The sequence below is a fragment of the Clarias gariepinus genome, chromosome 9, assembly GCF_024256425.1.
Source record: "Clarias gariepinus isolate MV-2021 ecotype Netherlands chromosome 9, CGAR_prim_01v2, whole genome shotgun sequence".
Taxonomy (NCBI): Eukaryota; Metazoa; Chordata; class Actinopteri; order Siluriformes; family Clariidae; genus Clarias; species Clarias gariepinus.
Window position 1 is genome coordinate 31,991,472 of NC_071108.1, and position 19,162 is coordinate 32,010,633.

Genomic DNA, 19,162 nt, shown 5'->3' on the forward strand with positions numbered 1-19,162 from the left:
TGTACTTTTACATTAAGACTTCAGGCCAATTAACATGTTTATGGGTTAACAGAGGAGCAGAGGCAGGAAAAGCGAAAAACAGGCTAATGAAATAATCAGAATTTGGTTCTGAAGTTGAGAGTTCTTTTTATTTATTTAAAAGTCTGTTTATATGTATGGATTATTAACATTTTAAACCTTTTCACCTTTCACCTTTTTAACATTATGCACACTCATATCTTCACATATCTTCACTCCTGATTGTATTTGGAACTTTTGTCTTTTTTTGATCTTTAACCAGCATTGTACTTGACATGGAAACACAAATGAGGTGGTTTTCTGGTTTCAGTTTTACTCTCATTTACATATTGTTCGCTCCCTCCTTTTTGCATCTGACATCATTAACAGTTTTTTTCCCCCAAAAAAACCCACAATATGCTCACTTGCAGTGAATGAGTTATCATTGTTAGACAGAACACAGAAATTAAACCCAAAAAGGAATAAATAAGCGAGCTGATAATATGAAAGCAAGAGACCTGCTGTTACAGTAATTTATTAAAAAATAATCACAATTTATGTTTCCAGGATTTATTATTTATATGAATTTTCATTAAAGTTACATTAAAATGGAACAAAATGCATTACATGCAATAAAATAAAAAGTATATTGCAATTTTTACTATTTATATACTTAACATGTCTAAGGCACAAAGACTTTGACCCAGCAAGATCTATGCTCCAGTGCTCTACGGGATAACACACACACACACACACACACACACACACACATGTGTCCCTTCATGTAGTGCAGAGTTCACATAGGCCAAAGGGGATGTTTGGGAGAAAATACCTCCGTGTTCTGATACTGTTTTGTAAAAACAGTCTTGTTGACTTCCCCTTGGTCAAATCCCCGCCGCCATCTTAAGGGCCGTTTCACGACTGTTATCATCAGTAAAATTAATATCTTACTCAAAAGGCATTTGATGCTATTTCCATTTCTTTAAAATGTGCATATAAATTGATAGTGGAGTTTATAAATGAAAAGAAGCAGCAAAATCCCCAACTATTAATGGGAACTGGTGAGGATTAGTTTGCGGGCTTGAAATATAATATGCATCAATAGCTCAACAATTAAAAAAAGCAAAAGCATTTTAAAATAAAACAAAACAAAAGAAATTGAGTAACTAATCCATTTCATCTGTGTTTCACATGTGCGTTCTTGAACAAACGAAAATCAGATCAAGGATCAAATCATCCCCAGTCTTGCTTCTCACGCCTTTATACTTAACAAAAACATACCAATTTGTATTATTTTCTTTAATCATTAAATAAACAAAAATATTTCAATGGAGATTCTGCCTTCAATGTAAAAATGCTAATACATGAATCAGTTTTTCAGTGTACAGGACGGGACCATGCTTGTCTACACACCTTTCCTCTTGTGTAATCTGACACTTCATATAGAGGATAAACACTTCCAAGGCATCCAGTAGGGTAAGCAGCACAGGTGCGATTAAAATGACTTGAAATAAAGAGCAACATTTTATAGAACATCTACAACAGCTTTCATTTTAGTTCATGTCCATACTTGCGTTTTTGGTTGACGCCAAGGGAATGTTGCCAAATCATACACAGTGCTGCTATCTAGTGGCCATGACAGCACTTTTTTGTTCCTGATTAGGCCACAGTCTGCAAAATACAGTAGTTTAACCTACTCAAGGATTTTTTTGTCAGAGCCATGTCTAGAACTTCTGTTCATTAAAGCCCAGTTAATAAATGTCTGCTCATAGAAATACGGCTCCTGACATCGGAGAGGTCACACGGCAACCCTGGCTCCCTTTAAGATCCGCTTCTTTTTGCCTCTGAAAAATAGAGATTAGAGTTCAAAATAAGGACATGGCGTTTTAAATAAATCAATTAGTCACAAATCTGCACAAAGCATTTCTATGGAAACATTTCTCACCTTTTGGGTGGAGACACCATACATTTCCACAGAACGGCATAGAGCGCCAGGAGCAGGATTATAAAGATCCCTGCAGCTATCATACCTGAAAAAATAAATAAATAAATAAATAAATAAAAGCTATGATTAATGCTTAATGACAACCTGACACACAACTATAATACTGTTGTTGTTGGTTTGGAATGTATGGCCAAACTTATCATGGTCAAATGCCAATCTCTTTAAAAATACAGTGTGTGTGTGTGTGTGTGTGTGTGTTGGTTGCATTTTGTGCAAGATTTAGTAAAGACATGGGGTCATAGGGTTGTAATCAATGATGGTAGCAAGAAGAAAAGAGAGACACTTTCACTTTCATTTTTAAAGCAGCCGGGGCCAAAAGGGTTAATAAGTTAAGGTTAAGTGAGGTTAAATGTCTATTTATTTCATATTTGTCTTCATTTACCTGTCTTTTCTAAACATTTTAATAGTTTTTATATGCAACAAAAATATGATTATAGTGTCGCAAATGTAGTGTGGTAATATCGGTAATATTTTGGAATGGATTATCAGCATTTGCATTATTTCCTATGGGAAAATGCATTTCGCAATACAAAGTAAAATTCTTTCTTTGCATATCCCAACATGATACATACAGTACAGTATGATACAGCAACAATGGCAACCTGGTGGAGCTGGAGCTTGAACCGCCTCAGTGCCTCAACCCTCTGAGTCACCACTGCCACATTACAAATTGATCTTAAGCTCCCTGTTAACGCTTGAAATAAACTTGCCACACATTCATGCAAGACTCATAACAAGCATTGTGGAAAAATCTCAGCTCTTGGACATGCTGCAGCACGAAACACATGCACTATGAAGGTTTGACGTACATAACTGCGTACGATTTTTCCAGAGCTCAGTTGGCAATGACCTCAGCAACAGTGTTATTTTTTCCAGCTATCTAAGTTTCATGTCAAACGTTTGGTTTTCATATCAAGACACGAAGAAAGTTATGCATAACACAATTGCATCGTGATGAAATGAAGGAAAGAATGATAGGAAAACATTCTGGTTATAATGACAGGAACCTGCTGGGACTTGAAACCTGTAAGGGATATAAAACCAACACAGCTGTGTCACCTACACCTACGGTTGTTCTGTTCTCTCGGTTTATACACGCACACACACACACAGACACACACACACTTCCTCTCGAACTGCTCTTTCTCAAAAATGACACTTTCTACAGAAAGCGTAGGAGGTGTTGCTGTTTTATTTCTGTTCGTTCTCCTTCACTTCACAATAAAATAACCTTAAACTAAATTATTTCTTATTTGAATAAAATACTATACAATGCACCTGAACTATTTCGGTGATAAAAGTTGTGAGAACATGAAGTAGCTGTTAAAAAACTAACAAATATGAAGGGCAAGCAGAAACTAGCCAATGACTAAAGCTCTGAAAATTCTGCTTAAGGACACTGCCAAGTTTTCTCTCCCCCCCCCCCCTTCTCTCTGCTTTTTTAGTCATTTACCAATACATCTAAAGAACATCTCACTATTCTTCACCTCACCTAGTTTTTCTTACTGTCAATATTTCTCAGTTTCTAACCAACATTGCTGTTTCCCATTTAAAGAATTAGCCTTTTTTAAAGAAATAAATAATTAAAGTGTACAATTTATGATTATCACTCAACAAGTTTCCATATTTCAGAAGTACTCGGTCAATTTACTGTGCATTTACATTAGCTTAAATCATGTCTACTGTTGCTGTGGCTCAGTGTCAATATTTGCTATGTTGATAATAATGTTGATCAAAAAAAAAATTATTAACTGAAATTATAACACAGCTTCAACTTAATTAAGGGTTCAAGTTTTAGGTGAAAGTGAATATACAGTGGAACCTTGGATAATGAGTAACGCGGTTTGCAAGTGATCCGCAAGAAAATAAAATTTGACTTGAAAGACGAGCATTGTCTTGGTTTACGAGTACGAGTATCATGTATCACGCATGCGCTCCTTGTTTTGACGCCGAGCGTCACGTGATCACAACTGAGTCAATGGTTTTTCTCTCTCTTGCGCTGCGGAATTGTGGGTAATCGTCTCCCCTGCTTGGTCTTAGTGCGCGTCTCTTACTGGTCTCAACATCCGAGCACGCGTGTACTGTTTACTATACACTGTGACCCCGTGTCTGTGTGTGTGTAAAACAATTTATTTTGTGTTTGTAAGCGTGTGTGTACAGCAGTCATGTATTGTTTATTAGAACATGTATGTGCGCACGTATAAAGCAAAAGCAATTCTCATTAGAGGGTAAAGATCCATTTTTTCTCTCCCTCTCCCTCTCCCTCGCTGTATCACCCTGTCGTGTGTGTGCCCGCGTAATTTGACACCGTGCTCCCACACTCACACCAACACACACGCACACTCTCTCGCCTTTACAGTCCCCCTTCAACCCCCTCCTCCTCTCAGCTTCTCACACACATACAGACGCACACGCTCTGCCTTACACAGAAACTCTGCTCAGTCGCGATTCTTTTCAAAGGTAAAGTGCAGGTTCATTTGTTTTATTATTATTATTGTTAATAATGTTTTATTTTATTATTAATTACTTTATATTTTGTAATAATTATTTTTATGTTTTTTTTTTTGGGCTATGTAGAATGAATAATTTAAGGTTCCATTATTTCTTATGGGAAAATTAAATTTGGTTTACGAGTGTTTTGGAATATGAGCCGACCTTTAAAACGAGTTATGCTCGTAATCCAAGGTTCCACTGTATAGTGAATTTTAGACCATGCAGTATTTTATAAAATTTATTAACACATCTGAGGGAAATGTTATTAGCTTTGCTTTTTCTCTCACTGACACGATGTCTTAACATATAGTGAAAAGTGACATAATGGTTTTATGCTAGCTCGCTAAATCATCAGTCACATGCATTATCTTTGTCAAGAGTGTTTTCAACATATCCAAAGAAACTGGCATTCTTAATGGTTTTGTCTGGTCTTTAGCTAACTTATGTTCAGTTTTCATATCTCCCGGTTGTCCAGCAACGTGTCACACATCAACAAATATATCAGGGGGAATATCAGCTATTTCACGTTCAGATATTTTTGTTTAAATCTTCCACAATGCGAGGCTTGTTCCAATAGACTTTTCCTTTAAGGCTACCCCAAATAATGAAGTCAACTGGTGTCAGTTTCAGGAACCATGGTGAAAAATTACCCTGTTCCTGAAGAAGAATCTAAATTTCTGCCATGCTTGTTGCCGACGTGTGACACATTGCTCCATCTTGATGGAAGTGACCCTATGTGAACCCAAAATCATCCCAGTGTGTTCAAAGCTTCATATACTGAGAAGCACATTGTACGTTGCTTCGAAAACGCAATAGTTGTTAGACTTTCAGTTGTAGTGTATAAATATGCAATAATAAAAATAATAATCACATAAATTTATTTAAACTCTGCCACTCTTACATGCTCTTATTCATACTGTAGATGGCATAAACTTTTTAAACTCTAAAATAGAGACACTTGATCAAGACCAGAAGCTACACTTCTGTTGCCATGTTCTGCTCTTAAGAGTTTATGAAATTGTATAACTGTCTGAGTAAATGATTCCACTGTCTGGCTTTAAGAATACAAAGCCAAAACTAGTAAAAGACGAATGTTACTTATGCTTTATTATTCATTTCAACATTTCACAGGCAGTATGACAGGTGATAACACAGCAGCGGAAAAGCCTTCATGAAATCTTCTACTGAAGTGAAACGAATGCCGGTGTGGGTGTTACACTGAATGGGTGCTACCTGTTAGACTGGTAATATTAGACTCGAAAGCAACCACTCACAACTTTTGATAAATGTATGTTGGAAAAGCAGTTGTTTATCAGTGGAAGGGAAATTATACTGAGGTTAGAGACAGGTCATTGATCTACAGTTGACCATCTCCAGACACAGAACTATATTTATGCTCATATAAATGTGATGAATCTGTAAACAGAGAACGAAAAATAGCACTTTATTTAACTGTTGTTAAACTGTATAAAATGAAACCAATAAAAAGATTGAGACTTTTATTGGTCAATTAAATGGTAAACCAGGGTGCCTAAATTGCCTGCAAATCTTTATTAGTTTAAAAAAACTTAACTTTTACGGGATTTTTTTTTTCAACTAAACCCAGCATGATTGTGTCAGCTGCACTTTATCCAGCCAACGAGCTCATTTGAATAAATAGAAAAAAATTTCCACTGTACATGTACGTGCAAGACTGCAGCTAAAACAGAAATAAATCTAATCTAACCTATGTAATGATTAAATCATCTAGCTTATAGATATGCATTCATCTGAAGGATGTGAACATGACAGTAGAAACAAGACAAAACTGTGAAGAATATGAACATTTTCCCCAGATGTGTTAGTAAACTATAAAAGCAAATTAACATATAAAATGACATGAGTGGAAAAGTAAACTGTCAAGGGTTTATGTATATTCAATACATCCAGCAATTTCACAAACCAGATACAACCTTCTGATTAAAATGCTATGTATTGAATACTAAAGTTGACCCTACATGCCATACCATAACACAAAACTGTTACTGTACCAGCTTACTGTATCTCATTGATCTTGGATCAGTCTGGGATATAAAGGATCAAAGAAGGTCAGGAAAGGTTGTTTTTTTATAGACTCTAAATGTAAAAGCATGAGTTCTACCTGGTATGATCCCACTGCGTTTAGGCCTCTCAGAGTTTGAGGCTGGAGATGCCACCAGTGAACCTGTTAAAATAGAACAACGCGGAGGTACAGGAGATGTTAAGGCAAAAAGTAAAAGAAGATAGAAATTGATGTTTTTCTTTCATGCATACACTTTAATTCATATTAGGCTTTTTAAAATCTAATTTTGGCACAACTAATTTTTTACCACAACTTCTCTGCATCCTCTTTATCTTTTGTTTATTCATTTTGATGGATGTATTTTGCTCTCCCCAAAGTCAGTATCGTCAGTATAGAAAATAAACCAATGAGACACTGATAATGCTTAAAATGATTATTATTATTATTATTTTATAATTTTTTTTTTTTCAGATTAAAAATTATAGTCCTAAATAACTATTTTCCCCAGTGCAAAACAATTTTTGTCGACTGGGAAAAAATGCCTTGTATGCCAAATCTTGGACTGTCATGAATAAGGGTTAAATGGTACCGGTGTAATAATCATAATAATCATAATCAGAAGAAATTTTAATAAATGAGACTGGTGGATGTTTACCGTTTCTGTGTGAAGTAAGGGGAAGCCAGGCTGGGGCAGGAGGGAAGACCTGACAAGACACACACAAACACACATACAGATGATGATCAATTATATTAATACAGCATAATCACTAAAGTTAAACATAGCAACATAAAACCAGTCAAGCCAGGTACAACCCACACATGGCTTCACATTTCACGCATACTTTCTTAGGGAGGATGTTCTCTCTCTCTCTCTCTCTCTCTCTCTATCCATCTATCTCTCTCTCTCTTGATAAAAGACAATCTACACATTGACAACAATTTAATCAATGCTGATTGTGACCTCATTTCTACTGACAAGGATTTTCCACTGATTCAATCATGACACCACTCAAGCTCATTATCATTTCAATCACCATCAAACACTCTGACATGCAACAGTTTAGAAGTATGTTTGTAAATATACTTAATAACTATTGTGTGTTTTTGTTTCATATTACATTCACCTTCCTAAAGAGTTTGTAGTTTGATGGTACTCTTAGACCCCGACTGCATGAGCTAGCATAAGGTTATGTTTTTTACACGGAGAATACATGTCACTTTTTAAAATAGCTTTTTTTTTAGGGCATCCATTAAAAGCTACAAATGTAAATCTACTGTATATCAATCAGTATTGCACAAAAGTTTGCACCCCAGCATAGGTTTAAAATTTTTCATATAATAACTTTATAAGTGAGTATTACAATGATTATTAGTATTACATGTTTAAATAATAGCAAAATATATTGGTTTCATTGTAGTGGGACAGCAGAGGCTCATTGTTTACGGCTCTGGGCTACTCATCAGAAGGTCATACGGTCAAGTCCCAAGTTGGGGCCCTTAAGCAAAAATCCCTTAGCTCTGTCTCTGTGGCCTTGTCAAACTTGACCCTGTGCTCTGGTGCCAGATTACTAATAAGAACGGGATTCACAGAAAATTATTTCATTTGAAACCACAAAGTCGATCTGTTTTGTTCCATATCCTGTTATAAATCACACAATCGTTTACAGTCAGCACTTTATCCTGGTCAGGATAGCGGTTAGTGGGAGTCAGGAATGCACCCTGCAGGGCACACACACACACACACACACACACACATTTACACCTAGGAGAAGATTGGTGCAAATGCATGTTCTTTAAAGATTGTGAACCCTGTACACAACAGTAACCCAAGCTCAGGGTCAGGTTTGAACCAGGGATCCTGGAGAAGTGCCACTGTTTTGTCTGAAATTTTGTATTCAAGAAAGTACTAAGTGATCAATCAGAGGGCTTGTATAGGTAAAAATTGCAGCTTTCCACAATACACTAGAATCACACAGACTGAGCTCTTTATATGGTTACCGAACAATAAATTGCACCACTTTCATGATACAAAACACCTTATTGTCCTGCTGAGCGGAGATGAGATAACAGGCTGCGGTGGTGAGCAGGACTAATGACTGGGTTACCCTGCCAAATGAGGGGGTTAATATGAAACAACAACAGCAACAACATCAAAAAATCTTTCAGGAGAGGGGAGCACGTCCAGGCATGGTTGTTTGACCAAGATAAGAAAGCATGCCTGAGTATGACTGAGAGTTTCCAAAACATGCTGCAGAACGGGAAAGTCGATCAAAAGAAGGAGGAGATGGAGAGATTATAATTTCCTGCACTGATTTATGCAAATGTTGCTAATCAAAGTGATCCAGTATAAGTAATATCACACTAAGAAATAATAGCATTGCAAAAAAAATCATGCATATTTGTATATCCTTTATGATCACATTACCTTAAGAGGAGTTCTATAAATGATAATTACAGGATATCTACCTGTGAGAAGTTGCCATGCCGGAGCACTGTGACGTTTCTCCCCTCTGTCCTCATACTTCAGTGTTTCTGATGTTCTCCAGGCTGACTGATCAGCAGCAGTGTAAGAGTGTGAAAGTTTCTATTCCATTTCAGAAGATCCAGGCTCTGACAGACCGGCCATGCCTTTCCTCGGATAAACAGCACTTACAGTGCCAGAGGGGACCTGTGAGCAAGCAGGCGGGGCCATGTGTGGAACTAGACATGGCTTAGGTATGAGCAGAAGGGTGTGTTCTAAATTGTTCTGAATGCCTGCCTGCTGCCTAGTGTCTACATTGAGCAAGCTGAACTGGCACGAACCTGGCACTTTAAATAAATAAGCTTTATTATTATTATTATTATTATTATTATTAATATTATTATTATTATTATTAAAACATGACGAGCTGTTTTTGTTAAGAGAAGATAGTAAAGAAACCACTGCTATAATGTAAGCAATAACAGGAACCAACATGTTACTATAACTGGATAAACAAAGCACAACATTAAGAATTTTTTTTAAATAAAATTGGAGTCCATCATAGTCAGAGAGTGTTGTATGGGATAGAAACTTTATTTACATTAATTGAGCATTGTTACAGTTGATTCCTCTGCTGTCTAACATAATATTTAAATCAACATGTTTTGTGACAGACCATAAACACATTTCATAATTACATTATTAATAATAATAATAATAATAATAATAATAATAATAATAATAATAAATAAAATAAGCAAAATCAAATAAAGACAGAATTATACTCTAACCACAGCACAATGTACAGTATAAAACACAAATTTCCTCTACACTGGTGTATTAATACCATTACTCATACAAATATGAATCTTGTAGCTTATATACGTGTATGTTTGTATTTAATGTTCTTTACACATAAACAAAAACCCCAGATATAAACAAAACAAAAAATGTACATTAAGTTCTAATCTGGTTGACAAATATATAACTGTGTGCTCTACTTGGCGAGCCCCACAGTGAGAAATGCACATCCTGTGCGAAGGGAGCCTTTTAATGCCACTCCAGATGAGTGTCCTTCTTCACCGCAGAGATCCTACAGCTTAATTCACAAGCCAGTCACGATGATCTCCGCGACCCATCATGGCTCTATCGTGCGGGCAGCCATCTTGCAGGCGACAGCAGAGATAAGTGCGGCCCCTCGGCCACTGCCTTCTTCTGACTGGATGAAGGCGATGTCGCAGTTGGGTGCCAAGTCCCAGACGACTTTGTGGAACCGCTCTTTGAACCTGGAACGAGTGGTAAATGAATCAGAAGGTAGCATCAGGATTTGATTCTGCTCACATGGCTGGTACATGATATATAATTTACCACAGTGGCATGCTTATTTTAGGTCGTTAGATTGAAGGTCGTTCATCTAGGGACAATTGGTTTAGGCATAGGGCAAGATTTTGAATTGATTTAATTTTAATTGGAATACCAGCTGGATCAAGCAAAATAGAACAACTTTAATAAAAGACAACTAGATTAAGTGTGTTTTAAGTATCCCAGTATTTGAGAACTTACTTTGCATCAAAGTAAGCAGGGTAAATGAGAACTAGGGTTATTTTAAGCAGAGAAATGAAAAACTAGCATTTTTGTAAACATAGTAATCGAGATCTAGCATTATTGTAAGCAGGGTAATCGAAAAAACTAGCATTAATCTACATATAGTAATCGAGAACTAGCATTATTGTAATCAAGAACTAGCATTATTTTAGGCAGCTTAATTGACAACTAGCATTATTCTCAGCAGTGTAATCGAGAATTAGCATTATTGTAGCGTAGTAGTTAAATGCTAGCATTATTTTAAACAAGGAAATCAAGAATTAGCACTATTGTTAACATGGTAATTTGAGAACTAGCATAAGTAGGGCAATCAAAAACTAGCATTATTTTAAACAAGGTAATCGAGAACTGCCATCATAGTAAACATTGTAATCAAAAACTAGCATTATAGTAATGACTGTAGGGTAATAATCCAGAAACATTAGCATTGATTGAAGCTAAAATTTAATCAGAACAAGCCAATTAGCATGCAGGTTGTTAGCTTGATAGTTTTATACTTGTTAATTCAAACTCTTTTTTATTTTTGCCTTTAAAAAAAAAAACATTTACTAGTAACATTAAACATTAAACATTAAATAGGCTAATCATGAACGATCAAATGTACCAATCATGTACTACCATTATAATAACGTAACTATCTACTTCAATTAATAAATTAATAAAACCTCTGCAATATCAGATTTTTGACAGTGATATAGTGTATAGTCCTTTGTGTGCTCTGTGTTTGTCAGCTGTCCTCACCATGGGTGGAGTTTGTACACGGAACCGTCCACTCCCACGGTGATCTTTAGCTCGTCCAGGCAGCGGCGCTCTCTCATGACGTTAATAACTCCGGCGAGTCCAGCTCCACACATCTGTGCTGCTCGAGTGGACACGCTTTCGCAGGCCAAACGCACAATGTCGCAGTCCAGCTCGGATGGCAGGACCCCCAGGGAGCTCAGGATGTTGTAGATTTGTTTCCTGTCTCCTGTGTCACTGAAGGAGGAAAACAGGGTTTTATTCTAACACAAGCTAGCGTTATTAAACAGGTTTAAACACAAATGCTATGCAACATGAGCCACCATCATGGTGAACAGGCTGAATACAAAATAACTTGATAGTAGGTGAGCTACAGTACATTTGAGCTAACGATGATCGTGAACAGGATAAAAACTATTTAGTTCACTTTCTTAACATGCAACCTACTTGAAATCTATTTCTCTGCGTTTATGAAGAAATACTGATCTGATCTAAGGGTACTCAGATATGCGAATTAACATCAAGTTCGAAAAACTGACCCAAGAAGTAAATCAACAGCACCCTGTTAAAATACAGGTATGCCATTATTTATAACCCAAGAGAAATGTTGGCTGGATTTCTTTAAAAGATATACAAGATGAAGTCAGTATAACGGCTATTCCGTCAGGGAATTAAGTTGTTTTTCCTTGTGGTTGGGCAGTTCTAGCCTCGCTTATTCTCCTGCTACTGGATAATCATTGGCTAATTATTTTATTTAGATTATTACGATAAATACTAGCCAACGTGACCTCATAAAATGGTGGAATGGTGTAATATATTTAAGATGCCTCGGATTATAAAACTTAATATGTAACTCATAACGATTTGAGCTGTCTGTCTTTCAATCTACCTTTCAATCTGGGATACGAAGCGAGTCTCAAAGCTGCCCCATGTCTTCAGTATGTCTGAAGCTTCGCCATTAAAGAGCAAGTTTTCATTCACCAGCTTCATCAGAACAAGACGCACCAGCTCACCCATGTACTTCCCACTTATCAGCTTCTCATACCTAAAAAGAAAACAGAGGATTTATTAAAAACATACAGTATGCTTTGTATTTTTTAAAAGACCTAGCTTAACAAATTTGTGAATTTGAGTTGAATTGGAATTCAATGTTCTTTTTGTAAATCAAAAGTGAACGTTAAACCCAAAAATTATATATGATACTTATAAGTTAGATAAGTTAAGTCATATATATATATATCTTGTTTGGAACCAATGTCTCCATTTTGGTTGGGACCAAATGGCAGGACATTTGTCTTGTCCCCACAAAGAAAGCTGCTCTTCTGTCAAGCTACAAAAACAGCAGCTTTTATTCAAAACCCCATAAGAGCCAAAGGGATTTGTTTTGGTTAAAAGATTTTGGTTAAAAGATTAACCAAAGCATTCGATTTAGGAGTAGCATAGCACTAATTAGCTACGTCAGCTAGTCGAACAAATGTGTGTGTAAACCCGACAGTGTTAAATGAGCCCTTAAGGAGTTAAATTTCCTTCCACTGAGTTAAATTCGATCCACTTTATCTCTGCACGAGTTAATAACACAGGTGAGTTTAACTCTGCACTGTAAACAACCATTAAACCGGCCACATCGCTAATGATCTGTCGTGGCAGTCATTAATCTCCTGGCACTTGGTTTGGCTCTGACGTGGCTCCAGGTCTGACAGAAAAACAACATGGTCGCCTGGAGAACCCACAAGAGCAAGTCAAGAGTCTTGGTCAAACCAGTAACACACACAGTGTGGGAATTCTTAAGAAGCATCAGTCTTTTCCTGACAACGCGCTTGCTGACGTCAGAACTGCAGCGTTTCGAGGAATTGCTGTGTTTGTGTTACGGTATAAAGGCAGGCGCACAGGGCCATAGAGAGACTGTGGCATATTGCATTGACGCCACAGGAAGTGTAAACTGTGCTGGTTGTTACTCAGTGTGCCGTAACACCTGCCTATCTGCTTGACGTCTGTCTACCTGTTGGTCTGTCCAGTGTGTGTGTTTGAGTGTCTTTTTGTCTAGATTGCTGTCTTTAAATGTGTTTGCAAAGTTGGTGTATGATTTAAAAATTATGGATGGATGGATAAATTGAACAAATGGTTGTGGGACGGTAAATGTACAAAAAGTGATGATATGGTGGATCACAGCTGTTTTGAGTGCAAAGTGTAATTTGCTGTTCCGTCTTTCTGACTCACAGCTGTTCTCCCGGATTGAGAGATGACTCGTCCACCACTCGGTCATATTCCAGACGAAAGTCTTCCAGCTCTCCGTTCCCTCCAAACGCTCCCCACTCAGTGTTCACACACATCCTTCCCTCCTCCCCTTCCACCAGCTCCACTGAGTGCATCTCCTCCATGTAGCACACATTACAGCCAGTTCCTGAGACACACAAAGCAAGAAATTACTTTATGACTTGTTTTTTTTCCCTTTATGGTCTTTACACTGTTCCATGTCCCTGCCATAAATAAGGTGCGTGTGTGTGTGTGTGTGTGTGTGTTTTATCTCCTTACCCACTATCATGCCAACCTCACAGCTCCGGTCTTCATAGTAACAGGAAATCATTGTAGCCACTGTGTCATTCACCATTGCGACTATGTCCATTTCAAAGTCCTATAAAGAGAGATTGACCCATTACTTATTATATCTGGACTAAAATTTGTGACGTTTGCATTCACGGCTTAACAGCAGTAATACAGATCACATCTAAAGTATACTGACCCCTCTTCGTTTTATGGCATCTCTAAGGAGACCAACGACATTGTTGCCTTCAGCACCAGAAGCCTTGAACCCTTTAGTCCAGTTGAGCAGAATGCCCTAATCGGAATATAAAAAAAATGGACATCAATAAAAAAAAAAAACAATAAACATTTTATTATTTACAATCGCATCAGACCATTTTTTCTCCACGTTTTCTGGAGACAAGGAACTCACCTTATCCAGGTCCTCATGGCGAACTGGAAATGAGAAAGTGAATCCCAGAGGAAGTTTCCTATGTTTGATGTGGTGCTCATCCAGGAAATCGGATATACACTCTGCGATGTAGTCGAAAAGCTGACCGGAACAGACAGAGATATGAGTTAAACTTAAAAAAAAAAAAAAAAAAAGCTTTTGTTTTAGTACTACAAGAAAATTTCTGTCATACCATTTCTGCAGTTCCGGTCATGGCGTCCTCAGGGATGGAGTACATTCGGTGCTTGGTCTCCACCTTCCAGCCTCTCTCCTCATCCTCGCCCACGATCACAAGCATCACACGGAAGTTAGTGCCACCTAGGTCTAATGCCAGGAAGTCTCCAACTTCTAGAGGAACACATACACAAAATATAGCTTGAATATTGGAAGCAGTGTAGCATCTTTAATGCTTTAATGTCTATAAATCAGGGAGAAGATATAACATCATAGCGATGATATACAATATGTTACTTCATCTATACCAATGCACTTATTGTACATTACCCTTCTCTGTAAATATAAACATACGCATATTATTTTATCATTCCATATATCTTCCTTCATTGCATTCAGTGTATTTAACCCTTTCTATGTCCAGTTTACATATGCAAATTATTTATCATAGTACAGTATAAAATATCTTGCTCATTGCATACATCTCATTGTACATAACTCTTTCTCTACATACTGTTTACATGCAAATTTTTAATTATAGTATACAATATCTTCCTTATTGCACTCCCTATATTCATTTGCTCATTCGCATTTATATAAATATATACTGTTTATTTATGCAAATTATTCTGCACCGTTAAACCGCACTTCTATTTAAATTCTATCCGTATTTTGTTTCCTTGTACCTACATGTGCAGTGAGAATAAAATTAAATCTTATCTAATATGCTTGAATAGTATAGTATGTTCTCATAATTCCAGTGCAGCGGTAAAACTCGTATCAGCCAGTTAAATATAGAATAGTTTAAATTACATCTTGACTGTTTGGAATTGTTGTTTAGTTCTTCAGCTGTTAACAAGTCCAAATACAAGGGTTCGCATTAACAATCACACACATCTGTCTAAATGAATATGCTAGTTACCGGAATAATGGTGATCATTACGCATAAAACTGTTAGATGAATTACAGATGATTAAACAGTGGAGTATGAAACTAACCAGAGCCTTCAGGAGTGGAGCAGACATAAGTGGGTAGCATTTTAACGCTGGCCTCCTCATGTGTTTCTATGTGAAGCCCTCGGTTCATTTCCCTCTGCATTCGTCTCATCACTTCCTTCAACTCTTCTTTACTGAGCTGGAACTCCGACAAGATTTGGTCCACCTGTACACGCATACAACAGTTTTGAGTTTGGTGAATTTAAGTCACATTCACATTACAAACACCAACAACAACAACAACAACACACTGATGAAGCTTAAAGGCAGAGCTCTAAGTTTTAAGCCCTAAAGTTGTAATTTCCCACTTTAACCAGTATTACCATGAGAACTTTCTCCAGCATTGACTTGTAAGAGCTTGGCACTCTTAGCTTCTGTTGGCGGACAGCAGTGAGGCAAGGCATCTTTGCGAAAGCTTCTCAGCAGATGTCCGTGTAAGTGTGATAATGTGTTTAGGGTGTATAAGTGTGTCTGAAGGAACAGTGAGATGCTCCGCTCTTTTTATGCCCCAAGAGGAGGAAAGGCGGTCCGTGCACTTAGTGCTCTGTGTACATACACCCCTCCCATCTCTTAGACACCCATGCACCCGCGCACACATAACACCGACCCATCACGTTGGGAGTCAAGGACACGCTTTTAGAGTCTTTAAACTCTGATGCAATGTCAAAACTTGGATATGGACAGTACACTGAAATGTCTGCTAATATAATAATGATATTGCATTTACAGTATAATATGAAATTAACTGTAATTATTACTCACATTTTAGATATTTTAAGTAAGTATGTGACAGGTTAACAAATATATTGAAACATTTATTTCACTTAAACTTTTAAAATAATTTTATATATGACAGAAATATAAAAATAAGATTAAAATAACCGTGTTCTATTATGTAGATCCTCATTGTGTCACGGAACCTTTGACCCAACATGACATGGACTCCACAAGATCTCTGAAGGCATGCTGTGATACAGTTCCTGGCACCAAGACATCTGATAGCAGCAGATCTTTTTAATTCTGTAAGTTGCAAGATGAATCCTCCATGGATCAGACCTGTTTGTTGAGCAAATCCCACAGATGCTTGATCGGATTAAGGTGTGAAAAAATTGGAGTGTGACCACACTGGCTTGCTCTCCATGTGCATCATTGAGCCTTCACATATACTGTATACCGCAAAATAATCGCTGCTATTCACTTCACCTGGCAGAGGTGGTTATTTTACAATTGACCAGTGTGTGTTTACGAGTTTTTAAGCAATGACAACATACTATATGACTAATACCTATATCATTATCCAGTATGCCCTTACAGTAGGTATTGTATTTCCGCATTTTGGCCTCATTGCACATCTGATTCTTTACTTTACTAAAAAGAATTGGCAGACAGAGCTTTGTTCTTGAAAGATAAAAATGGGTTTAGGCTAAAATTAGAAACAGGTTAAGCTGAAATCAAAAGTTTTCTAAATTTAGATGACTCTGTTTGCACTGGCAAAACCAGTGCAAATATATCCAAAGTCTAAACCATGTACCTTCTATCGTAAGATGTTGGAGAGATAAGAACTGGCTGGGATTTTCAACATGGGAATAAGTGTAATTTACGATTATAAGACTGTTCAGTCCAATATATTTAAACAATTTTATATACCATACTATAACATATATATACTGTATATTATATAATATATATGTGTTAACATGATGTTTTTAATAAACCTTTTTAGGTTACTAAATGATTCATTGTTTAATACAGTGTCTACAATATATAGAAAATACAAACATATGATTATAAATTATATAAATATATACATTTTATAAATCTATGAATTCATTTAGTCATTATTCATCAGACTTTCAAAAAGAAACCACAACATTTTATTTGGGTAACGGGGTCGTATGTTCGAAACAACTTCATTAGTAAGTATTACAAATTTGGTTACATGAAAAATAAAGAATGATGATATGTTTACTTTCTACTTTCTGTGATCTTCAGGAAATTTGTGTGAGTTAAAGAATATTCCAAATATCTTGTAGAAGTTATTGTGTTCAGTGGAAAGAGATAAAGGGAATGTTATAAATTTGTACATCTTTTATAACATATGTTTAGTGGGTCATGGAAAAGGATGTTTTCTGTAAAAGATGTTCTAAGAAGTTGCTCAATAATGTAAAACGTTAATTAGTTTAATAATAATAAAATAAATGAATAAAAACAAATAATGGGTGTGTTTGATTGGAATGAAAAGCTGCAGTAACTGCATATTTATTAGACTTGGGTAAAAATATAATCCCTAACAGACTTACATGTAATGTTACTTTGATACATAATTTGAACCTTTGGAATAATTTGAACATTAATACTTAATGTGTATTTCTGTACATTTACAGTACCAAAATTCAAATTAAATTAAAAATGATGTAGATTAAATTAAAGAAATGAGAACACATTTTTGTCCTGTGACAGGCAGAAAAGTGCCTAAAGAATTTTTTTTTTATTGGTTGGTTATGTAACATCCTCAGCAGCGACCTCATTTCCCCTCTCATCTGTTCCAACCACTCAACACTCACCAGTATACTAATCACCGACCTGATCATCCGTCATCATCTGCACCTGTTTCTCACTGGTTTATGCCTTCATTTTCATTTTTTATGCTTGATTGATTCATACTGTATGTCACTGTGTGACTTAACAAATAAAAAACATTCCTCTGAAACTGCTCAGGTACAGGGCCGGGACTGAAAATGAGAGCTAAACACATGCCAAAAATGAGAGGAAGTCTGGAGAACTATCCCTCAAAACTACTTTATTAATAGAAGGAAGTCTGGCCCTTTAAAAAAAATGGGAAGAAATAAGGAGAAGCGGGTCAAGACTTTTGCACAGTGCCTGTATACATAGAAAAACATCTCAGCGAAAAACATGATTTTGGTGCTAAAAAGTGTCTCACCAAGGTGAAAAAGTAAATTTTCATATAGGATCATATAACATTATTTTTCATAATACTTCTCCTGATCCATGCTTACTTTTTGTAAATATGCATACAAATTAATATTTTTATCAGATAAAAAGAAAAACACTTGATAAATCTAATTTTAAGCCCTTTTATGTCCGTAACTTAAAAAAATATATTTAAATGTATTTAAATTAATCTTTACCATTAAATCTTTCAATGCTTTTTTAATTATCTTAATTGTCATTTAGCTAAAACTGACCTAAAATTAACCTTAAAAGTGTATTATTCTAAAATGCAAAATTGTTAAGATATTGCAACATGAATTTGACATGGTTACGGACACTACCGATTTTTTGCTTTTTAAGCTTTTACCAAAAGCCAATTTTAGCACCAATGTTTACAGGTCAAATGCTTCTAGAAGCTTACAACAATTTTAGTATCAACACTCATATACAATATAAAATATTAATAATTTGCATCTTTTTAATTAATTAATTAATTAATTTTAATTATTATTATTATTATTATTATTATTATTATTTTTTTTATTTTATTATTGTTTGAAGAAAGACATTTTGATGCTGAAAAATTTAAATTTTTTGGGGCTCATATAAAATCATTCTCCAAAACGTCTGAGGTTAACTTTTAAATTTTAGGGGAGCAAGATTGGTTACTTTGATGTTGCATGAACTTGTGTTTTAGCCCATGACAGTCACTGGAAAGACATTCACTATA

The 19,162-nt window shown here is 36.1% G+C and overlaps 2 protein-coding genes across 2 annotated transcripts; both read right to left on the reverse strand.

The window, feature by feature from the left end:
• Positions 1 to 74: 74 nt before the first annotated feature.
• Positions 75 to 9,174, reverse strand: sb:cb288 (uncharacterized). Its single transcript, XM_053503823.1, has 5 exons — positions 9,003 to 9,174; positions 7,192 to 7,240; positions 6,636 to 6,698; positions 1,943 to 2,027; positions 75 to 1,841 (listed from the first exon to the last, which is right to left on the reverse strand). The coding sequence occupies exons 1-5, from the start codon at positions 9,054 to 9,056 to the stop codon at positions 1,796 to 1,798; spliced, it is 297 nt and encodes a 98-aa protein (XP_053359798.1). The 5' UTR covers positions 9,057 to 9,174; the 3' UTR covers positions 75 to 1,795.
• A 410-nt stretch (positions 9,175 to 9,584) lies between these two features.
• gck (glucokinase (hexokinase 4)) lies at positions 9,585 to 15,940 on the reverse strand. The gene is made up of 10 exons (XM_053503821.1): positions 15,804 to 15,940; positions 15,484 to 15,646; positions 14,505 to 14,659; positions 14,294 to 14,413; positions 14,081 to 14,176; positions 13,873 to 13,972; positions 13,558 to 13,741; positions 12,230 to 12,385; positions 11,344 to 11,577; positions 9,585 to 10,283 (listed from the first exon to the last, which is right to left on the reverse strand). Exons 1-10 carry the CDS (start codon positions 15,882 to 15,884, stop codon positions 10,136 to 10,138), a joined length of 1,437 nt encoding a protein of 478 aa, XP_053359796.1. The 5' UTR covers positions 15,885 to 15,940; the 3' UTR covers positions 9,585 to 10,135.
• Positions 15,941 to 19,162: the final 3,222 nt, after the last annotated feature.